This window comes from Monopterus albus, unplaced genomic scaffold (assembly GCF_001952655.1).
Source record: "Monopterus albus unplaced genomic scaffold, M_albus_1.0 scaffold82.1, whole genome shotgun sequence".
Taxonomy (NCBI): Eukaryota; Metazoa; Chordata; class Actinopteri; order Synbranchiformes; family Synbranchidae; genus Monopterus; species Monopterus albus.
In genome coordinates this window covers 1,255,099-1,279,678 of record NW_018127962.1, presented here as the reverse complement: position 1 = coordinate 1,279,678, position 24,580 = coordinate 1,255,099, and the positions used below count along the sequence as shown (strand labels likewise).

Sequence of the window (24,580 nt, the reverse complement as noted above, 5' to 3'; positions counted from 1 at the left end):
GCAGGTACCATATTACTCTGTTAGCCTAAGTAAGACTGATGAATATCACTGAACATCTTTAGTTTTGCAGGTATTTGGTCATAGAATACTGGACACATTCAAATATGAGCTGATGATGGCAACAAGCCACTAGCGCTACTAAAAACTAAAATTTTGTGACCTACCTGTAAAGATTCTGGTAGTTTGAGGGTTATATGCATCAAACTTATTTTGTGTTCTAAGTTCTTACAATGACATTTCAAAGAGTCTTTTGAAAACCAGATATCCCAGTTCCTCTACAGAACACATGGTCCACCAATTTAGAAAGAACTATTATTCTTGTAGAAAGTAGTTCCAATGAAGGTATATTCTTTTTCCATTTGGGTAAATCAACACTAAGTCTCTTAACAGCGAGGCTGAGAAATGTATTGATATTCATTGTGTGTTTTAATACTGTGTTCACATGGGGGATTTTTTGTTCTTTGATAAATAATTATACTAAAACAAACAATTTTGTATAATAATAAACTGAGATGTCTCCCAGCATGACTTCTGGAATATTTCAGAGCACCAGCTGACAGCAACTCCCCACTACTACAGGTGCTCTGTGAGCCATCATTATGTCAGTATTTCACAGATCCCCACTCGTGTCTGCAGTCTGCCTACTCTGTCCTGCTGTCATCTCTTGTACTCATTCTCCCTGTTCAAATGGTCATCTAGTATTCCTGTCACAGTGTGCTGTGAGTTGAGCTGACCTGGTGTCAGTCTGCAGAGATGGGGTATCGTGATGGGCCGTGGTAGAGCTGCCTTCCACAGCACCCAGGAACAGAGGTGGGGTGTGAGCCGGAGTGTTAAGGAGAGTGGGGTTGGGAGGGTTGTAAGTCGTTGTGAGAAAGGGGAAACTGGCCCGCCGCAGTGGGGGAGGGCTGTGCATGGGACGGGGGTGGTACTCTGTCAGTTCCCCCTGAGATGAAAGATGGTGACCTTGGAGATGAAACACAGATTAAACACCAAGATTAAATAAATATTGCAGGTTGGTTTATAGATAATTTTACTGTCCCACAATGCAGATTGAAGCTTTGGTAGGCCCTGTTAAAAGCTAAATTTAAAAACTAGTTGGGTTACAGACCATAAGATGCCCTGCTTTTAGCACTTTATAATACTATGAAGAATGATTTTACGGTTCCGCAAAGTCAGTCTTGACATTTCTGTTTTCATCCTGAAACTGTGCCATTACAGTGGCTCCACTGAAATGAATGGAGGAGGTATGGTTGCCCAAAAATAACCTTAGACTTTGTATACAACAACAAAACATCAAGGTCCTTTTACCACAGAATTCACAGCCATTACATGGTACAATTATTAAAATGTGTACTCTTGCTCTGTACAATAAAAGTTGCTCATCTGAGCAAAAGTTATTATATTATCAGAGGATACAATAATTATGGAGCACAATGCCCCAAAGCTTTATAAGTGGCATGTTTACAAAAACAGCGTCAATGTATGTAGATGTCAATACTGGGGCTATCGAAGCTGGCAAGAGGGAGGTTGTAGGAGGATGGCATCTGGCTGGACAGGGTGGGGAACGAAGGTACTGCAGGGGTGAGCTGCGGCAGCTTGGCGGCTAAGTGACCAGAAAAAGAGGCAACTCCCATACTGAAAAAAATATAAAAAATAAAAATAAAATAAAAACTAATAAAATATTTGCACCACCAGGATAAAAAATATGCCAACAGGACATACTGCACTTTAACTAAAAGGGTTTACTGACCTATTGGGTACCAGTGTGGGGTTCATCTGGTGATGTAGGGGGCTGATGCTGCATCCAGTTCTACTCTGTGCATGTTCAACCTTTTCTGCAATGGAGCGTTCCACTTTCCTCCACTTAGCCCTGCGGTTCTGAAACCAGACCTGGGACACAGACAGAAGAGATTGTATAGCTGGTGAAAGAGGGATCAGGAGAGAAAACAAAGGGATAAACAGAGGAAGACAGAATGCCAAGACACATTTTTTGTCTATTATCTACACTTCCTTTATTGATCCATGGGAAGAATTCATAAGAGAACATCAAAATGCAAAAAATGGACATCTAACCATAATTCTCTGAGGTGTGACACCAACTGAAGCCGCAATGATTTTCCGCTTCTCTGCATCAGGATAGTGGTCCTCGTGGAACAGGGCCTCTAAATGCTCTAACTGATCTGCACGCACACGCACAAGTGCACACAAACACAATGCAGGTCAACTATTTACATAAACAAATCTGCACACACCTGGACAAGCAGACAATTTGGTTACCAGTGCTGTAGAGGGTTCGTGTTTTCTTCTTCGGAGCAGGGGGCATTAGGCCACCGTCAACAGCCTCTAACCCCAGAGGGAAGCTGAGGGCCCGGCATCGGCCTCTGCTGCTGTAACGGATGGATCGTCGGGTGGAGTAGACCTGGGTGACCTCCATCTGTCACGGACCAGCCAAACATTATCTCTGCAACCATCATCTCAGCTAAATTCTGTTAATTTATCTGATTTTACTGTGCCTTAAAATGAGGATTTTCTCATTGTCAAATGTCACATTTCTTTGAAGCCAAACATAATTTTGGAGAATGAAACCAAAAGCCAAGTGGGGTTTGTCTGCCAGAACACCCAAAGCGTACAGAGAAATGCACAGCTGACAGCAATGAGTTTTGGAAACAGAAGCTACTGCAGATTTTCAAGGATGAACTATTTAATTTCTAGTTTTGTCTATGTGCCTAGGGGTGCAGGTAATGATTTATATTTAATTCTCAATTAATCTGTCATTATTTTCTTTATTGTTAGGTCTATTAAATGTCAGAATACATACATACGTGTATATATACACATATACATATACACACACACACATATACATAACTATATCTATATCTATATAGATATATATATAAAAAAAGACCACTGCAAGTTCCCAGAGCCCAAAGTAGTCTTTGAATAGCTTTGTTTGTCTGACAGTCAAAAACCCAGTTTTACTATAATTCAAAAGAAAGAAAAAAAAGCATCAAATCATTAAAAGCTGGGACTTTATTTTTTGCTTAAAAATGCAGTTAATTAATTGTCAAAATAGCTGATGATTAATCTACAGTCAACATTTTTCCAGCTCCACTATACTCATCTTTCTTCAGTGCTCCCTGTATCTGTGAGACACTATCCACCATCTCAGCTCGCACAAGATGCATTCACAGGCAAAGCAAAACAAACAGCTTTTTCCTGATTTTAAGGATTAGCGTGCTTTCATGCTTCCTTTTATTCTGCAAAGGGTGCCGCTGAGGCCTGAAATCAGGGAAATTGAAATTCTCGCTACTGCTCAAACTGTGACTTTATCTATGATAATCTACGACTCTGGGTGGAGAACAGAGCCTTCCTATAAAATATAAATTACAGATTAATTTCATGGTGTAGATACAATCTTCTTATACTGCCAAATAATGATAAAATGTCATACATTCTCCCCATATCCATGCACATAGCTGTGTTGCTGGATGAAATGATCTGCCACAATCTGCCATCAGATTCTGCATGTGCCCGTGCCAGTGCTTCAATGAACCTTGCTCGTATCACACTTCATCACACACTGAGCCAAATATTAAAATCTGGGATGCTCTTTTCATGGCTGCCATCATTAATACCGCAGAAGGCTGTAGGTGTGCATTTCATACACACTTGACTGTAATTATATACAACAAATTAGTTACCATCAGAAACCTTGAGAACCATATGAGAACATGCCGGAGTGTCTTTTGTGCTGAAGAAGATAAACATCATGCTGCATAGCCAGACATTGTTTAAACCCACAGAACTTTCTGGTGATGTTTTGAAAACATCCCAAAGCTTATAAAGATCTCAGTCAGGGACAGGTTTAAAAGGATGCATAAAATGTGTAACAGACTTCCACTAGACTGAATTGTACAGCTTTACAAAACATGGAGAATTTCAGTAACCATCAGAGTCTGTTTACAGGTCTTATGCAGTACTACTGCATATGTGGGAAAAGGTGTTTATCACAAATCAGATAAAGCGACATCAGTTGCAAATGATGACCGAGTTTAAAAATGGGGTGTGGAGTGGAGAAAAAAGTAAGCATCAGATCTCTGCCATTTTCTGCTTGAAGCTAGTGGCACGAGGCCACTATCAGCATAACGCAACTGAATCTCCTACCCAGTTAATTTGCATTGTGGGTAATGTAGGCACGTGATTTTGACAGGGAAGGAGAACGTGTGACATCTCTGGTTCTGCTGCATCAATTACCCTTTTGTTTTAGGGAGTCTGACAATGTTATGATGCTAAATCAATAACACAATGAAGGAGAAAACTGTGTTAAAGACTCAGAAATAAGTTCAGGTCCAGTGTTGCTCACTCTACATGTTCACAGACAGGGTCTGAAATTAAAGTTTTGACTCACAGGCCAAAGTGGCTGGTAGATGAAAAATACACTAGCCAAACATTTTTTACAGGCCAAAATATTAAATTGTCTTTTTACCCACACTTGCTTCAAGATTTCTGTGAGATCATAAGCGGTTTTGTTGAATACAAATGTAAAGAGGCCAAAGCAAAATCTGAGGAAAGTTATTTTAATAGCTTACATCAATCAAGAGTTAATGTTCTTTTTTTTTTTTTATTAAAATTTAAAAGCCACAATGCAACTCAAGAAGTCTTGATTGTAAAATGTGCTATTAAGTGTACTTCAAGAACAATCAAATTAAATTTGAGGTTTTGTAAATGCATTGGATGCTTAATCATTTGAACCACCTTAAAACTCTTCCTGAGACACCTCATCTCACCTCAAGTCTGGCCTCCTGTCTGTGTCAGAGCCTGGCACATCCACACGCATGTGCCCATGTTCCGTGGGGACCCGCCGCTACTCTGCCTCTTAATGGCTATGGTCAGATGACTGGTTAGACAGACGTGGATAGTAAGTATCACACCGTGTCTACACCAAAAGCATTTCAGCCTTGTTTTAGAGACATGTGTGTAACCATACTCCTATTTTTCAGCTCACGTATCATTGGCACTATGCATGTGTGGCCTAAACGCATTCATACGCTTGGCTCAGAAAGCCGATCAGAGGCACAGTAGGGGCAGTTCTTCAGAGAATACAGGTGTGTGTGTGTGTGTGTGTCTCCAACTCCGACAGTCATAAGCAGGGCACCCACAGTAGAGACTCTCAGATGATACTGTTTTATTACATGACTATTTTGCTACATATAGCAGGTGTTAATTTTGGACCATGTTCACAGATCACTGAGTGTGACTAAACAAGCCAGTGAATGGTGAACAGTAACGTCTCACCTCGAGAGGCCGTGGGCCCTGCTGGGGGAGGCTCTGCAGTCTCTTTGTCCCGTGGGGCTGAGGAGCTGCAGGTTGAACTGGGACTGAAGACTGCGAGGAGTACAGCAGGGGAATGGGAACCTGGGGACAATACACCCCTGCGCCCCCACAGCCCAGGTAGATGGGGTCGGACAAGTCGCAGCCGTTCATCATTCCAAGGGAGGGCTCTGTCAGGGCCAAACTGTCCTCTGAGCTCACCGCTGCATCCTGCACCTGACTCCTCTCCTCCTCCTCAGGCCTCTCATTAACCTCTTTCACTGCTCTCCTGTTTCTCACTCGATCACTTTGCTTCTTACCTCGCCTTTTCCTGCTCTTTTTCTGCTCATCTTTCTCTTCTACACTTTTCGTCTCTTTATTCTGTTGTATATCAAGAATTGTTTCTTTGCTGTTCTCCTTCTTGTTGTCTTCTGTCTGTACCTCCTCCACTTCCAGCGTACCCTCTGGCTTCACCTGCTCCTCTTCTCCCTGTGCCACCACAGCTTCCCTCTCTGACACTGTCTGTTCTTCTCCCTCCTTCTCTTCTCGTGCTGCCTCCTCCCCTGCCTCTTCATCCTCCCTCTGATTAAACACTTCCTCCTCTTCTTCTCTCCTTCTCTTCCTCCTCATCCTCCGTTGATCATTACTTATTTCCAAATCCACTTCCTCACACAGGAGGTTTGGACAGTCTGCAAGAGTGAAGCAGGATGTCATTTATTTTTATCCAGGTTCTGTTAAGCCTGGATCACGTTCACTGAGGTAGTATATCATCATTTGTGGTCAGTTATCTGTAATTTGTCTCTAGATTTGCAGAGACTTCCACACAGTGTTACAGCCTGTCCCAAAATGCCACAAACACATGGTCTGAAAAAAGCCTATGACAGAAACCAATACTTTTAACTTTTAAGCCCATCCAAGAATAATTTACTTGAGGACTTCATAGGGCTGCACCTTAACACATTTTAGCATTACCCATTAATCTGCTGATTTTCTCACTTAACCAAATAATGCATTGGTCTATAAAATCAAACACAATGGACCATAACTACTTAAAAAAATACTTGATTATTACAATTGCTGCAGATACATTTTTTGGTTAAACTAATCAGTTAATTGCTTCAGTTCTAATTTATACCAGCATCCAAACCATGCTGCATCTAAATGTAGCTTTAAAAACACTAAACATGTAATGAAACAGCAGTGGTGGTAACTGCATACATTTACTCAAGTATAATTTTGAGATATTTGTACATCGCAATTTTCGTTTTCTGCTACTTCATACTTAAACTTCACTACATCTTAGAGGCAAGTGTTGCACTTTTTACTCCACTACGTTTATTTAATTACTTTATTCTGGAGTTACTTTACATAATCTGAAAGAATATGCAATATAATCATAAGACTTTATTCATCCCCAGTGGGAAATTCACAAACTACCCATCAGTATGTAAAGCAGTTTAATTATAAGATCTGCTTTTACCAGATGCAAAAGTGTGATGTACACAATAGTGTATCCATAATTATAATCCAGTATGATATATTAATGTGAAATGTGTCATTCAGCATGATGTGTACTTGTGTACTTTGTATTTCTAGTACAGTTTGATGCCAGTACTTTTGTACTTTTACTCAAGTAACATTTTGGATGTGGTATTGCTCACTTTAGTTACGTAAAGGCTCTGAATACTTCTTCCACCACTGTTAAAACAGTTAATGGAATAAATAAAAATGTGGCAAAATAATTAAAACATTTTTGACATAGGAATCTCCTGCAGGCCATACATATATTCCACCATAAAAGTGCCTTTACTGTAAGAAAATAACTTGAAGGTGTTAGAGCAGTTGTTTCTTCCACGGGTCACGCAATGACCTGCAGGTTCAATAAAACCTGATAAGCGTCCTCCTGCAGCTGCAGTGGCTTAATTAGTGTCCCAGCTGTGCACTGCCTCGTGCCACCTCACCTGGCCGTTAATTAACTCTGCCAGGCTAGCTGCTGCTAAACTAGCTAACCTGTCCCCATATACAAACACTGGGTCGTCAATGTTAATAACCGAGATTTAAATCCTTAAATTGTCTCAGTGGAGTCGAGCAGCACGGGAAGCTGCACCTCACAGCAAAGTCTGTGAGCGTTACACACATCCAGGAAGTTTTAAAAGTCTTGTCAAAGTTCACAAAACGGTAAAGGCGTTCAGTGTGTCTCTGGTCTGCAGGCCAAAACAAGCTAATAAACGACGAAACAATTAAATGACAGGTTCAATGTCCTTACCTTCAGCCAAAGCACCGTCTCCGTCCATATTAGCGACTCACACCAGCCTCAAAACCAATAAACTTGCACTAATAATCAATTAAGCCACGCAGAGCCGCGATGCGAATTGCTCCCGCACTGCAGGCTAATCAGGTTGATTGATTGATTACCTAATACGAACTATCACGTGAAGAGTGAAAGCGCGTCAGCCAATCAGCGACAGAACAGGTCGAGCCCAGATAGAGCAGCTTGTGTCTGTGCGGACACAGACCACTGCTTAGGCCATAGATAATCAGTTTTACATTATTTTGGGTGAATGTGTTGTTTTCATTCACTGACAACGGCAGGAATTTTGGCTTTTCCCTGAATATTATTATATTTGTTATTATGGCCAAGTTTTCTATTCATAAATCAGCTGATTATTTATGTTAAACAATACATTTAGTTTATAGCTGAACGTAATAATGATCTGATACCAGAGCTGTACAAACTTTTCATTTCTTGTATCATCTGGGGTGTCCATGTACACAAGTTAGACATGTATTGTTGGTTACACATTGTAAATAGGCTGCTTGGCTAGTTTCTCTGTGTTTTAATTTAAAAAAACTATTTTTTAAAAGATATGTAGCCAAAAGCATGTGTTAAAATATTAAGAAAAAAGAACAGGTAGTATGTAAAATTGTAGTGCATCTTAAATAAATCTCCAATCTCTTCTATACAGATGGAACTAATATGAGTAGCGTGTTTATTAAATTTATACAATTTATTTTTGCATTGTTACAGTGGCCTATGCAGGACTTGGCATCTAAATTAAAAATCGCTGTAGCCTGTAATTAAAGATGATCATCCTCCTGTGAATCAAAACAAGATTATTGTGAAACCTGCATTCTTTAAGTGATTTTAATGCTTTTGGAGTTTTCAGTGAAAGTTGATTTAAATGTTAAACATGGATTGGTTGCAGTGTTGTCGGACATTTTATTAAGACACATGTTCGGTAATCCAAACTCAAAACTCTGAAGGACTGGAGTATATCAAGTATATCAAGACATTTTGGCTTGTGATCTCATGCAACTCCTTTTATTTTACCTGTTGCAGCTACTGTAGTCAGCTGTGGCCAGTTCAGCCAAAGAGTAATTTTATTTACTTTATTTGAAGAGTTCAAACAAATAAAAATATCCCATATTTTGCAAAAAAAGAGGCTAAGAACTATCAAAGGTACGTGGAAGGTCAGGAATGAAAAACGCACCAGTGGATTCCTTGAGTGGGTCCTGAATGCCAAACTGTAAGCCACTGCTGCATAAACTCAGGATAAATGATGCTGATCCTTTGAGCTCCTTTTTTCAAAAAAGCCTAGAATGGGCAAAATGACAGTCTTTGTAAAGTACACATACTGTATAACTATTTGTTTTTCAGCTCTATATACAGCTCCCAGTCACAAAAACTGCATGTCAGATGTAAAAATTTGAGGTTAAAATCAGGTTCTTGGTGCGTTTGTCTTTGCTGTAGTTGTTCCTCTATTACCCACTAGATGGGGTACTGGTGGACCCCAGGAACCTAACCTGCCACTTTCTACCCCTCCCTAATAGAAAAGGCCCCACACACAAATCCCCCCTCATCCTCTGTGTACTGTAAAAGCACATTTCCATATCAGCAGCCCACTACTGAAGGACAGAACACTGTGTTGTCTTCTCTGGATCCAGGCACGGCCATCTGCACACTCCCCTGTACCCCTTCACATCAGGTGACTCTGGTCTCAACTGGACTGATGCCAAGAATTTAAACTGAAGACCAATTTAGAGTAGTTTCCTTTCCTCACAAGCCCCTGTGGAGAGTTTATCTAATTCTCTCATAGGTATATTTTTGTGTGATGACTTAAGAATCATAGCATCTCTGGCTGCTTCTTCCTTGAGGGCCTAACAAGCTCATTAAGTGTAAATGGACTGTTACGACGCCCCTTTGAATGTATATTAGTAAAATATATTTTCATTCTGAGCTGCTGGTTTTGTGTATCTACAGTTTTATAATGAGATAATTTGCAGTTAGATACTTTCCTCTGTTGATAATAATAATGCAAAAAACAAAACATTAGGAAAGTAACTGTCATTTCATTTTTTTAATGTTTGAGTTATCAATCAAACCAAATCAAGTCATGTCAAGTCCAGCTGACCATTTTGCTAACTAAAAAAGACAAGAGAGGACAGATTTACCCAATCAGGTTTTTTATTTGGAACAGAGCGGCAGATTAGTGACAGGGCCGTGGCACGGAGGATCCACTTCCTCTCGTTCACTCAGCCAATGACAGAAACTCAGCCTTAAAAAATGCGTATGTATAAAAACAGGAATGGGAACAGCAAACACAGAGTAGTGTAGCCTCAGTTAGGCTTCACACACACACACGCCCACACACATACAAATTTACCCTCGCTCTCTCACACACACACACACACACACACACACGTCTTATTTGGCTACACCGGTTTAGATGGGTACAAACGCATGTTTACACTTTGACAGTCACTTTAGAAAAGAGTATGTGTTAAGATCTTTCCTGCCTGTGAGAAAGTGGTGTGTTTGTCTGTCTGTCCTGCACAGACAGACAGTAAAGAGACAGTCAGTGTGTGTGAAAGCGACTGTGAGGGACCAGCTCCCCCACATTCAGCAGTGAACAGACTAAACACATGCAAACACACACATTGACAGGCCAGTCAGTGTACATAAGAGTCTGCTGTGAAATACCAAGGTGAAGCTCTCGCACACATACATACAGATGGCGGGTTTAGATGAGGTGTAGACACACACACAAGACGTACTCACTCTGGCGAGGGGCAGGCAACTTACACGCACAGGAGTGGAAGAGGTGTGTTACCTGTCTGTGGAAGAGCATGAAAACTGCTGGAGTAGGTAAATGCACACTCGACCACAGCACATTCCAACATTAACTCACCCCTCTTTTCTTTCAAACACACACACAGGCAAAACACACACACTAGTATAGTTTTGACTCCCATGCAGTTTTGTTCTACAGTACTGAGTATAATAGAAGCTACTAGCCCAGTCGCACTGGTGTGGTTATTGTTACAATCTCTTAGATAGAAGCACAGCCTGTCTCCTCACATTCCCCTTCCTAAACCTGATCCTGTCCCTTCCCCTAAATGGTCCCTGCACATTAAAGTTGACCCTACAAACACCAATTCAGTGTTTTCCTCACATGAGCAACACATTAATAATATATGATTTTGACTGAATTAGTGTATGTGGAGGCAACTTCATGCACAGATTCCTGTTTTTCATTAAAGCCCCTCCCACATCCCAGAGGCCCCTCCCACCCCCAAACAGAGAGCCAATGGTGGAAGAAACAAAGCGAGGCATGCAAAGGGTGCATGGACATCAGATGATGTGGTGATTGGACATGTAGTTGTGCTGTTACACAAACAGACCAAACTCTAAACCAACCAGCAGCTGCTGGATAACTAATCAATAACATATTGAAACCACCTGATCTGAAGCGGTGACTATTACAGTAACAATGGTGGTGATGATGGGTTGAGAAGTTGTGTTTAAATGGACAGAAAGTATATGTCTGCATCTGTGTAAGCGTGTGCACGTGTGTATATGTGGCTGACCAGAGCACAGCTCATCTAAAGCGATGACAGATGTGATGAATAAAAACTCTTCATGATCATGCAGATGGTTAGTGATGCCAGAAACAATACACTGATATTTACATATAAACTTTTTTAAACTGCTAAATACACATCCTCCTCTTTAATTATCATTATTATTACAGTATTATTATTATTGTTCACCATCCAGCCCAAAAAAATGTGATATATTATTGATTATTATTACCATCCATAACTAGTCTTTGTACAGCTTCGAGAAGCAGACGGGCCACCAGCTCAGTGTGTGCGTGAGCTAACCTTGATGCGACCAGCCAGTTTCCGGAGCAGCTCCTCAACATTGCGAAACATACCAAGGGTTGAGCACTGTTTTCTGGTTGGCCGAGCACAGAGAGAGAAGTCAGAGCCACCTTCAAACAGACACAAGTGTGTGTGTACGCATGTGCATGTATTTACGTGGGCTGTATGGATGTGGGTGTGGGTGTGGGTGTCTCTGAGCACTACAGGGATGGAAGGCACAAAAGAGACCTTTCCTCTCACCTTTGACCTAGGGCTCTGTGCGGCCGGCCAACCAGATGCTCTGTGTGTTTTTTTTTTTTAGGTGGGGGGGTGGGGTGGGGGACAGAGTTGAGCCCACCACTCCCTTTTTCTTTTGTGCATCACTGAGCTCGCTCCACCCCTCTCCTCTTTCTTTTAGGCCTTTTCAGTTGATCCATAAAAACAGAAGAGGAACTTTTTGTGTGCTGGAAAACACAGGTTAAGAGCTCATGTTTTGTTTTGTTTTGTTTTTTTACAAAATTATCATATCATTACATACAGAACAAGAGAATCTCTAGAATATTAATAACAACATTTACTTTAAAAAGATCTCGTGTGTATGTAATTTTTTCACAATATATTTGGATGTTTTCTTTTTTTTTGTCCTCTTTTTCCATTTTCACTGAAAAGAAAGTTCCAAGTCCACAGAGAGAAAGGTGCTCCCAAGTGTTGTGGAGACAAGAGGAGACAGGGATGAGGAGAGGTGAGCAGATGAAGGAGGAGTGATGAAGAAGAAGAGGAGGAGGAGGAGGAGGAGGATGGGGGCTTAGAGTATCTTTCTTCTCTCGCTTGCTCTTTGTCGCTCCCTCGGTGTGTGGTGTCTCTGTAGTACGAGTGTTATGCATAAAACTCCTCCTGCTTGTCTGGTTTCTGGTAGGTGACTGTGGCCTGTTTGGGCTCCTCCAGTGTGTAGCTGCCCTCATCCTTCTTCTTCATCCTGTACACCAGCAGCATCACCAGGAAGGCAGCGAACATGGCACCCACCACGCCCCCCACTATCACCGCTGGAGAAAGACAGAAAGAGAGGGTGGATCTCTTAAGAACCATCATTACAGATTTGAACACAAAAATACACATAAACACTCAAATACACTTAGAGCCACTGTGACGTCCTGCAGCAGGCTACATCACTACAAACACATGCTGCTTTAAAAACACTCCTGGTCTGAAAGCACAATAAAGATACGCAGGATCACTATCTCCTAGCCGCCAAGCAAAGACTGATGAGCTTCAATGTGCCAACATACATCCTGTAATAAACTGCAGCCCTGAGGTGCTACATTATACCATAGTTTAGCCCAGTGGGGTTGGTGTAACCAATCCACTGAAGCAGTATTTTTCCACCGTCCGCATCACTAATGAACTCTTGCTGTGTTTAATAGATTAAAGTGGTTATCAGATGGGGAAAAACGTTCCATCATTAAACTAATTGGTATCAGTGCCAAAACAGAGAACAAATGGTTTGTTATATTTCTCTATTCTTGACACTTTTTTGTTTCCATTCATTGTGTGGGAGGTGTTTGTTTTGCTTGCTTTATCCCATTACTGCCAATATCAGAATGCACAAGCTGGGGTATTTAAAATAATCTAGCTTTCCACCATCTTCTCAAAAAACTGCAGAAGGACTGAACCTTTTTAACAAACAATTTCTTGTACTTGAATCTTTTTGAAAATTTCAGTTACTTTTTCTTTAGTCAGGTCATGTCGTTTTTGTGTTTACCATCTCTGATTTTACTGTGGAACAATGTTGGGCATGAGAAATATTATATTAACAATTTCACATGCACCTTTTGCAGTTTCTTATTAAAAAACAACAACAGTAAACTACTTTTCCTTAAATCAATAATATCATAACATCATTGCCATCACTGCCTAATATTATTATGCCTAATATGCCTATATAAATATTTTTCGCCAAGCTAGCAGCATGGATATATGAATGGCAAGATCATATGGTTCATCACCACTTTAATCCAGACTTAAATATATTAGATGGATTACCATAAAATTTGGACACATTACATATGAGATAAATTGCAATAACACTGGTGAACCTGTTACTTTTCATCTAGCACCATCAGCAAGTCAAAAATTTTCATGTCCAACAATTTGGTTTATGACCTGCAAAACTAATGCCATTCCGATCAGCCCCAGCAATGTAGCAATGTTTTGCTAGCAAGTGCTAGCATGCTAACATGCTAAACTTAATACAGTGAACAAGGTAAACACAATATACTTGCTGAACATCAGCATGTTAACATTATCACTGTGAGATTTTCAGCATACTTAGCATGGTAAGATTAGTGTTTAGCTCAAGGCAAAGGGCAAACTCACAAAGCCGCTAGCATGACTGTTGATGCTTTTTCAAATATTGACACACCCACCACAGCACTGTTAAATAATGTATAGTTTATGTGGGCCATGGGGTGTGAAGTAATTGTAACTGTTTTTGAAAAAAAAAAACTATATGAGGTAAACAACTACAAGCAGTGCACCAGATTATCTCAAATGGCTCGAGCAAAAATTAGCCTGACTGACTGGAAATTTCCTTGCCTTGTTTATCAAAACCTAAAAGAAAGTATATTTGTTTCACTTTAATGACTAGAAAACCCTGACGTTTTTGATGGGTAAATCAAAATCCAAGTCTTCTTAATCAGTGTGTGAAAATTCTAATTCTAAGATGGTAATTACATTTTACTGTAGATTAGCATAATTAGCCTGACTATGTATAGCACCATATATGAACGCATGAGTCTGACACGCAGCTAATTGGGTTCTATCACACAAACAGTCTAGTCTAAGTCTGTTGCCTCCTGCTCTTTACCAATGACCAGGAAATCAGTGAAAACCACCGCCAGCAGTCCGCCAATCAGAACAGCTAAAGAAGAGAAAAAGATCCAATCAGGTCAGGCAAGTTGGCTGCTCCTTCACTTTCTACAACAGTTCATTGGGATGAGGAGTGAGGGGCACTTGAAAAGAAATTGGATTTACCCAGAGAGAAAATGATGAGAAAAAGGGGGCGGAAAGGAGGGGCTGGATATCCCAAGAAGAGGATTGCTTGTTCTCAATGGGTCAAATGGGGCTAAGTAGCACATTCACTTATGGTGATGAATCTGCACTATGTGAATGTGAGGTAATGCTTGTTTATCTCTGCAGCTCCCCGGAAGCAAGGACAAAATGCAGGAGGCAATGTAATATGTTGCCCTAAGAGGTGATTAGCAAGTGGTTTATTTGACAGAAAGGCAGAATGACAGAGGGACAGGGTCAGACAGACACAGAGCTGTATGACCAGGACAAACATTTGTATATGACAAAAACCCCATGAAATTACTGACAGATATTCTTACCTATTAAGACCTCTTTTCTCTCCAAGATGTTTTTCTGAGGCAGCTGGGCAGCAGAATTTCCTCCATCCACTGTGTTGCCAATCAGGTCAGGATCCACTGGCACTATACCTCGACCAAGATCATTACGGCGGTCCTCGTGGATCTCAAAATCTCCACTTGGTCCTGCAGCACCCACGTCATTATTACCCTCCTAAAACAAAAAAGAAAAATGAGACATGATAGGAAATTTACATTTGATATAATCACATTTGTTCCATGGAGCTGCTACAGTGAAACTTATCCAAAGCAACACAAACATGGAACTTTCCATGGCGCATGTTCACCTGTGAAACAATGAGCCTCTGTATAGTCTGACTGGTGGAAAGTTTCATATTGTCCTACACATATACAGACTTAATAAAGTATGGCAACTTGATTACAATTTGGAAAACCAGACAAATGTATCATGATTTATTGCAGAGCTGTTGCAAATAAACAGAAGCATAGCAATCAGAGAGATTACCCTGTTCTATAAATAATTTAAGTGTCATTCAGAAGTTGAGCTGGGTATCAAATGTCAATGGTTTACTGGTAGCAACAGAAATGATTCACAAAAGCATTTCTGTCCCTGGTCAGATTTGTGGTCTTATTAGTTGATCAGACAGTTTTTGATTTAGATCATGAGTTTGACAGGTTTAGACTATATATATTTAGGTCACATTTTTATCCAGCTGCTGGTGTTTAGACAACATTAAAAAAGTTAAGGCCCATCAAAAACCACCAATTAATCGATTGTACTAACAAGTGTCTGTGCAGCCAAAGCCTGATACTGTATATCTTCTTCTTCTGTGCCTCTATTTATATACACATAAATGAACCACACTGTTGCACTGGATGACATGTTGTGACAATGGTCCCCAATAAAAACACTACACCAGTTGAAGTAAAAAAGGAATTACTTTTTAAAAAATGAAAAACCCCATATTTGTGATTCACAAAACAATTTACATAAACTTCCATGAGTCTGGAAAAAGTTAGCTTAGCATAAGGATTGGAAAAAAGAAAACAGCTAGCCTGGTTTTATCCAAAGCTCAAAAACTCAGCACCTCTAAACCCACCAATTAATACGCAATATATCTGCACACAAAAAGCAATGTAAAGATTTCTAGGGGGTTATGTGCAGCCATTTCCCCTGACTTCTGGTCTTTATGCTAAGCTAATTGGCTCCAAGTTTTAGCTACATGCTTAAACTGATCGATTTCTTATTTAACTCTTGGCAACGATGTGAATACAAATATTTCTCAAAATGTTGAACTTTACCCTCAGGTAACTCTGCGAATAAAAAAGTGTTTGACATGTTTTTGTTCCATAATAAAGGGTTTATTTTGGTACCAGAGCCAAAACCTGGGAAACATATTGGGAACAGTAGAAATATTTAAAAGAATATCCAACTGTTGTCTGAGGTGGTGGTGACTCATATTTTGAATCCTACCTGTGTAGTTGTGGGCTTCTGTGGGCGTGTCGTTCTCTCTGTCAGCGTCACCTGAGTGGCTGTCGTCATGGGAACCCTGGGCCTGAGGGGAACCCTGATCTTTACAGTGGTGGTGGCAGCGGTGGTGGTTGGAGCAGTGGTCGAGGCTTCAGGTGTAGTCTCTGCTGAGGTGGGCGTTTCTTCCTCTGTGGTAGTTTCCCCGTCAAAGGCTGGGAAGAATGATGTGGGTTCAGGTGATAAGAAGACATCCAGTTCTTCTTCTGTAGTGCTCAGGTCATCCAAACCAGCAGAGGGTGCTGTGGTTTCCCTGATGCTGGTTGGTGGGCTAGTGGTCACCACAGGAACAGCAGCAGATGACCTTGGCACAGTGGTAGTCTGAGCAGCGGCAGCGACCCTAACTCGCTCCAGCTCTCTTTGTCTTTCTCTCTCTTTCTCTCGCTCTCTCTCACGTTCCCTCTCTCGCTCACGTTCTCTCTCTCGCTCTCTCTCCATCTCTCTGACCCGTTCCCTCTCTCTTTTTTTTTAAATATTTCTCCTTCTCCAGCTCCCTCTGCCTCTCTTGCTCTTTCTCCCTCTCTCTCTCCAGTTCCCTCTGCCTCTCTTGCTCTTTCTCCATCTCTCTGTCCAGCTCCCTTTCTTTCTCTAGCTCCCTCTCTCTATCCCAGAATGCACCACTCTCTTCGGCAGCCTCAGTGGGCAGTGGGGTGGAGGTGGAGTCTTCAGGATTAGGGCTGGGCTCAGCTGCAGGTGAGGCGGAGGGGGCTGGGCTAGTGGCCTGGGTGGTGGAGAGGAGGAGGGGCTCTTCTGTGGAGAAGGTTGCACCCATTGCTGTCGGCCTCAAACTGATCTCAGGGACTAAAGAGCAGAGGAAAGGAAAGAAATGTGACTTAATTAAACAACAATAAGACACCACAGTCACACACACACCCATCCATCAGTGTAGAACACTGCCCAACCACTCAACCCACCCACCCACACACTCACAAATAAGTAAATCAAAAGTTGAGACTATGGTTGGCTCATTCGTTACTCTCTAGTGAGCAGCAATTTGAGATTTCAGACACGCCATCATTTTGCATCATCACCAACAGGAAATTAAATGCAACACATTGAATTGTTTAGTTGCACATATTGAATTGGAAACAAATCACACTCAAAATATGGGCAGTAAAAATAGTTGTCTAGATAATAAATAAAAGATTATTTTTCTAAAGACGTCATTGTTTCCGGCATTTGACAGGATACAACAGAGAATCAGAGAATAATTGGGAGCGTATACAAGGTCCCTGGATGGATTGAGACTGACAGCATCCTTCTTAGACGACTAGTCTATGATGTCCCAAGATGGCAACATTTGAAAGGATTCCTCTTCTCCCCATTTTGACCTTCAATCTACACTCAAGTGGCATTTATCTGAGACAAAAACGGAAATCTTCTAAATCAGTCTCCAGTGTAGATATATCTGAAAATGTTGGCTTTTTGGTGGGAATGAGCTTTTGGAAAAAGATGAGGTTAAGCCTGCTTTGGGGTTGTGCAGCCGTGAAGTCAAAGGGGCACTGCAGCAATAAATGCAGGCTGAATCCTGCTGCTCCCGCAGTGGAAATCAATAGCATGTTTCCACAAGCGGCAACCTCTGAAGTGTTAAAACATGCAGTTCCTCGAATGGCCACTTGGAGCTGGCTCTAAAAGGGAGTCAATCTCTATAGACTCTCATGTTAAAATGTCCAACCCTACAGCAGAAATAAACATTTTTACATCTTCGTACAAAAAACGGTTTTGGTCTCTATAGCTAATTTCCCCTTTCATGACAACTGTATGGGAGGTGCACTTTTATATAACTTGCATGTTTAAATTATATTGAGGCTAAAGGTTACACATAATTATGAGAGCAGCCACTTTGAGTGACAGATAAGAAGGTGCCACCACAGATGGCTAGCTGCTAGCTGTCTAGAAAGCTCCATTCACGCTCTGCCTCTTTGCCCATTTTTGAATGAGCCGTAGGAGGCCGAGTAAAGTGCTACCAATATGGCAGTGATCAGACTTGAGCTTCAAAACTGTTCTTCAGAAAACCAATGGGTGACGTTATGGTGGGTTTGTCCACCTTACATATACAGCCAGTGGTTTTCCCTGCCTGATGAACGTCTTTTAAACTCCACACTTCCAGTTTGTAATCAGGCTTACAATCCTATATTCTAGGTCTCCAAACCCAAATCAAGACAACCCTCTCATAAACATAATTGTGTGTAAAATGGTTGAACTATTCCTTTAAAAAAACAACTCTGTCTCCTCTTTTTCTGTGATTGCTCATTTCACATGCCAATATACCCAATAACACCCAAGTCTATGTTTATTTAGCCAAATTATTCCAGGATCATAAAATATTAATCTTACTGACTCCGTGCAGCAATCAGTCACAATCAACATGCTATTTTCTGCTCGTTCAGCTGTCTGACAACAGACACAAAAAACAAAATACGAATAAAAATCAGAATCAGAATCCGTCTATTAGTCATGCATGCAAGCATACAAATCTTGTGTCTTGGTGTATAGCAATGTAGACAGATAGGAATTAAAGTACAAGCAGAACAAAATAACAGCTGCACAAATACACTAAGACAAAAAAAGACAAGCAGTCTAATGTCGGTGTATAAGGTTGAGGTGCATGGTGAAAAGACAATATATGTGTAAATGAGAACAACTACACAGAACTGAGAGTTCGGCTGTATGAAAACATGAAGAGCAGGAGGGGACAGAATGGAGGTTTAACCATTTGAGAGCAGGCTTTCTGTCCTTCTCCTGACCAGGTGTTTTGTTTGCAGTTGGCTGACAGAAGCAATAGTGAAGAAGGAGAAGAAGAGATTTAATCGTAGTTCTTTTGTTTTGGCACTTTAGTGTGGATTGAGATCTTTAAAAAATGGCTGGTGTGGGTGCATGTCATTTTCATACAATGTGGGCATGGTGTGAGAGAAGAGGAGAAGAAAAGAAAGGAGAGGAGGCGGCACTGATGATGAATTCATTTTCTTCTTAAATCTCATAATGGTATTATACCACCTTTCATTTTGTTATAGCACTGAACCTCCCTGGGTTGAAAGAGAAACAAATTGAATTTATGGGCACAAAGACATGAAAGCTGACAGAGGAGCTGGAAAGGATATCGGAATATGGACTTGAACAATGTAGCTTCTGTTCAGCATATCAGATACAGAATGTGAGGTTCTGAAGCTGCAGCAGCACAAAACGCACATCTGTCTGCTGAAAATGAGCCTTTTCTCAGAATTCATAAGGCTCAATAAAGACATTTGCTGGGCTGCTGTTTCTACCACAGGGGGTGCCTGCGCTGCGCTCTCCTGCTTGGAATTGTAATTTATTTTGACACTAGCGCAATGCCTAGATCGAGGGCAGCTCTCAATGAATCATGCTTAATAAGGAGAGCCATGGTCAAGCTTCAACAGCACGATCAGAAAATCACTCTGAATTACACAAATGTGATTTATGTTAAGTAGGTAATTCCTACACGTGCAGGCGACCGGCTCACACAACTGCAGGTGTGCGTGTGATAGTCTGACCCCTGTTGCACTGTAATCTAATTAGAGTAAATAAGATCTGAGACCTGAGTTGGTGCTTGTTTGCAAGGGTGTGTCTGTGCTTAAAGGTATTTTCAAATAAATCAGTTTCAAAACCTGCCTGTCAAGCCAAATAGCGTGTTTGAATTGTGTGTGTATGTGGTGTCTGTGCGTGTGAAGCTGGTGAATAGAGGCAACCGTAACTGGAGGTGATGGGGTTTGGAGGGTCTTCAGGGTCAGCAGATTGAAACCCAGCAGCTGTTGAGATTGAAAGAACCAAGGAACGAGTGTGTAACCTCTCTCTCACACACACACACACACACACACAGTGAAACACACACACACACACACTTACAGCCAGAGCCGGAGCCTGAGTAAAGGTCCTCGTCATCGATGAAGCCGTCATTTGTCGAGCCTTCATCATCAATAGGCGGCAACCGTATTTGTTGCTGTTAGAGACACATAGGGGGTGGGGGGTGGGGTGGTCACAGACGACAGAGATTATTCATTGTGAATGACTGAGCTGTTTGTCATCACATTTAAAAGAGAAACCACTTTGGCAGATTACATGCACACACAGAACACTCTGAGAGGACGGGCAGGCAGCATTATGGTGGACAGGGTAACATCTGTCTGTCTGGGACTCCATGGAGGAGCATAGTTAATGAGTTCATCTAAAGGTGGGATTTTGGCAGAGGAACATCAAAGCCTTTAAGGAGAGAGGGGCTTCATGTAGTCTCTGCTTACGTTTCAGTTCCAAGTGATGCTCAGACTGTAAAGCAGCAAGGCAGAGGAAAGCAGTTAACTTTCTGACCTTTTCTATTATTGATCAATAAGTTAATCATTCTTTAAAATGTCACTGAATTGTTTAGTCCATAAAAAAAGCATAGATGGCGTCCTTAAATTGCTAGTTTTTTTTCTGACCGACAGTTTAAAACCCAAAGATGAGTTCAGTTCAGTTTATAAAGACATAAAACAGAGAAAAGCAGCAAATCTTCACATATGCAAATCAGTTATTAATTTGTCGAATTGTCCATCAACTAAATGTTTGAACACTACTTCGTTTTTATCTATAAAATGTCAAGAAATAGTGAACAAGACTAGGATTCTACAGCCAGTCGATACTTTTGTCAGTAAACATTTACCATAGTTTAGTTTGTATTCCCTGTGTGGACAATATCAGAGTCTCTGCTTGACTGCTCTCTTAACTCTCAACTTCACTGCTGCTTTACGACATCACCCCCCCACTCATCACTCCACCTTAATCCCTGCCTATCTCATTCTGTGTCTGGAAAGCAGGGGAGTGCCTGGTGACCTCTGTCAGGGTCAGGTAGGAGAGATTAGTTGTGGATCATTCGAGAGCTGAACGTCTGAAGAGAACGCCCTCTTAAACTTCCCAGGTCACATTGAAGCTGACTCCTCCTCTCTCTCTTTTCCTCTTCACCTTAGCCCCACATCCCTGCGATGTTTAAACACACACTCCAGCATCCAGACGCTTTTCCCATCACACACAGGCTCAGATAATGTTAGGGTGATTTTTATTTTTAAGTAGATATGACCACAATAATACTGCCATCAAATGCATGCACTTTAGCGACACCGCCTGTGCTGCATTGCAAAGATCCTTTTCAAACTACACAATTTGTCTGAAGACTTGAATTTGGTTTCAAAGAGTAGAAGAAGAAGCCCAAATCTAATTACTTGTACTTGTCGAGCATTTGCAAGTACTATAGATTTCATGAAGATTACAGCTGATTTTGGCCACTCAAAATACGCTCACATTTACATATTCAACGCACTGTATACTCCTTTTTTCAAGTCTACAAGAGTATTTCTATTACTGCTTGTCAGTGACAGAATGTATGTGAGTTCATTTACTTTTTAGGTTTGAGCTACTTGAACTTTGAGTATTACCATTTTACTTCATATTACAGCGTCAGTAATAATATATTATTAAAATAGATACTAATATTCTAAGAGAGGATATTCTGCATATTTTCATTTTGAAAATGCTGTATTAATTGATTGTTCTTACAGGCTACAGAAAAAATTGTGAACAACACACTAAAGTTGATCAACTTGCTAGCAAATGTTTGCTTATTTATACATCCAGCCGACACAGAGCAACATTAACACTGACGTGTCTGGTGATGTGATGAATCCAATAGCTCCTCTGATCAGCATTTTTATCTGGACCAACTGCTGAGCAAAAAATATGTGGCTTTTTAGTTGCTGAATGCTCTGCCACATGTTTACTGCTCAGCCAGTCGTTTACCGTCTCTGTCAGTGGGTTTATCCAAGTTTCTTCACTGGCTGCCTGCTGCATCTGGAAACAGCACTGCTGAGAGTAGTACAAGTTTGAAAAGGAAAGAAAAACAAAACAAGGAGCTGAAAGTTACCAAAATGATCGGTAGAACTGAGGGATACTGTAAAGTCGAGTGATGCATCACTAAAAGCGTCATGTTGTTAACGTTACTAACTTCTCCATCTAATTTTCGATTGTTATGAGCAAAATGAGGGTCAAAACAAACTCAAGCAGTATCCCCTCATCGTCTCACTCTGCTCCTATTTGCCTACTCTTCTGTGCTACAGAACATGGCCTCTTGGGTCTAACAGGTCCACTCCCATCCTGGGTTGTACCTGCACAGGGAGCCTCCATGGTCCGTCTTGTAAGCACAGATGAGTGGGGGCGTGGAAGAAGTGCGGTGCAGATTTTAACAACACTGCCCAGAGAGGGACAGAAATAAACACAGGGCCTGAAGATAGCACAGTGGGGTGGGGGTGGGGTTTAGTACAGCAGGGAGACAACACTTCTTGACAGTTTTATACTTGATTTATCTAAATTTGTTCTAAATCTTAGTTAATGCAGCTTTAATTCCATTTTGCTGACAGTATGTATATATTTTTTACTTGCTAATGTATTTTTACGGTGCAGTGGTGCTACTTTTACTTAAGCAAAGGAGCTGAATACTATTATATTACTGTTTGTTGAACCTCAGCTCAGCACATACTGAGTAGTACAGTGATCGAATGCCAAAAAAATAAAGAGCTGCATTTTGCTCCAGGTATTGGAAAACAGTCAGGCCACTGTTGAAAATGTGACCAAAGCAAATTATCTCTCCAGTAATCTTAAGCCCATCCTGAGGCTGTGTAGGGCTGTGTCTTTGCTAGCCTGTGTAATGCTAATTGTACACACACACATACAGAAACAGAAGCTCCTCCCCGGCTCCAGACCTAGGAAACCTGATGCCTTTAAAAGCCAATAAAAGCATAATGGAATCTAGAAACCCGAGCATCTCAGTCCATCACATCTCAGCGTGAGGTGGAGCTGAAACGCTATATGTAGTTCCTGCAAATGAAATTGATTTGAAGTTGTTTGGAGCCTCGACACACTGAGGATATGGGCTTCACAAAGTGGCAGGCTGAGAGAGTGTGTGCTTCACGCTTCGACTGTAAATGTGTGTGTGAGAAAGAGAGACGGTGTGTGTGTGTGTGAAGGCCTGGTGATCTCAGACCCTGAAAGTGCTGAGAAGTACTGAAAAGACATCTCAGTGTGAGCATGGTGCAAATGTGTGCGTTTGTGTGTGCGCTGTATTCCAAGGATCAGTTTTACAATGAAGGCCGTTGCTATGGGCAACCTTTGCCTTTCACATAAATTCCCGTTTCCCTGTGAGAAGCTACCAGACAAACACCAGCAGACACACATATAAAAGCTGTAGCTACATAAGCAAAGGTGTTATGTAATGTCAAATAAACAACCTAAAAAACAACATCAAAACAGTCTGCTCCTCCAGCTCCCCCCTCTATCTGTCCCTCCCTCTCCACCTCCCATCACCTCCCTCTTCTGGATCCACAGACTCTGTGCCAGTTTATCCATCCTCGCTTCATTTTCCTTTCATCTGAAACTCAATTTCTTATCTTGAGGCTAGTCTCTTAAATTTGGCATGACTCTGAAAAACACATGCATGCCTAAATAAACACACACCCCACCCCAGGGGCCCCTTTTGCAAGTCCCCTAAACACACAACAACCTCTAGGACAGACTGTAGCTGCAGATGCCTGTCTCATGTTGGGCGGTTTTCAGTTTTGCAAGTGATACGTGCTGTTGAAGCATGTGCCACCTATGTGTACCTTTAAGAGTAGTATGTATTCATCTGTTTTGCCTCAACATGTTTAATTTTAAAGGCCATATTATAAGCATGAATTAACTATGACAGGCAGCAGTGCGTCACTGTATGTAATTACAGTGTCTGTGTCTGAATGGATATAATCACAGGTTTTGTTTGTGATGTGTGTGTGTACATGAACACTCAAATGCCCCTCAGACTTGTCTATGTGGGTGTCTTACATGATTTGGGGCCAGCTCTGCATTTTGCCTCCGTTTCAGGAGCTATAAACAGCAATACTTTCAGCCTGCGCCACATAGCTAACTAACCACAATGAGCTCTCCTCAATCGCACACACAACCCGGGGCCAAAATCATCTGGATGTTGCCCTCAATTTCCCTCCACCACTGCAATTCATTCCCATTCAACGTAAAAGGATCTGTGGGGTCAATGCAATTCTGGCTTTTGGCATCGTATGAAGCAGTGCCATTGTAAGACATGCGGTGGCAGTTGGAGTCATTTTAAAACAATCTGGGAGTCTGGAATATATAATGATCTAAATTTGTTTAAAAAAAGAAGAAGAAAACATCAAAATGA

The 24,580-nt window shown here is 41.3% G+C and overlaps 2 protein-coding genes across 2 annotated transcripts in view; both read right to left on the bottom strand.

Moving 5' to 3' along the window:
- The window catches only part of nobox (NOBOX oogenesis homeobox), an 8,510-nt gene extending 775 nt beyond the window's left edge, over nucleotides 1–7,735 (bottom strand). The window contains exons 1-7 of the mRNA XM_020606844.1: nucleotides 7,580–7,735; nucleotides 5,299–6,002; nucleotides 2,278–2,434; nucleotides 2,074–2,180; nucleotides 1,751–1,890; nucleotides 1,499–1,635; nucleotides 735–963 (exon numbers count right to left, since the gene is read on the bottom strand). Coding sequence (XP_020462500.1) covers nucleotides 735–963; nucleotides 1,499–1,635; nucleotides 1,751–1,890; nucleotides 2,074–2,180; nucleotides 2,278–2,434; nucleotides 5,299–6,002; nucleotides 7,580–7,607 — 1,502 coding nt within the window. The 5' untranslated portion in view covers nucleotides 7,608–7,735. The remainder of the gene's footprint in view (nucleotides 1–734; nucleotides 964–1,498; nucleotides 1,636–1,750; nucleotides 1,891–2,073; nucleotides 2,181–2,277; nucleotides 2,435–5,298; nucleotides 6,003–7,579) is intronic.
- A 2,030-nt stretch (nucleotides 7,736–9,765) lies between these two features.
- The window catches only part of sdc3 (syndecan 3), a 36,821-nt gene continuing 22,006 nt past the window's right edge, over nucleotides 9,766–24,580 (bottom strand). The window contains exons 2-6 of the mRNA XM_020606843.1: nucleotides 20,233–20,326; nucleotides 16,898–17,169; nucleotides 16,315–16,800; nucleotides 14,844–15,033; nucleotides 9,766–12,500 (exon numbers count right to left, since the gene is read on the bottom strand). Coding sequence (XP_020462499.1) covers nucleotides 12,334–12,500; nucleotides 14,844–15,033; nucleotides 16,315–16,800; nucleotides 16,898–17,169; nucleotides 20,233–20,326 — 1,209 coding nt within the window. The 3' untranslated portion in view covers nucleotides 9,766–12,333. The remainder of the gene's footprint in view (nucleotides 12,501–14,843; nucleotides 15,034–16,314; nucleotides 16,801–16,897; nucleotides 17,170–20,232; nucleotides 20,327–24,580) is intronic.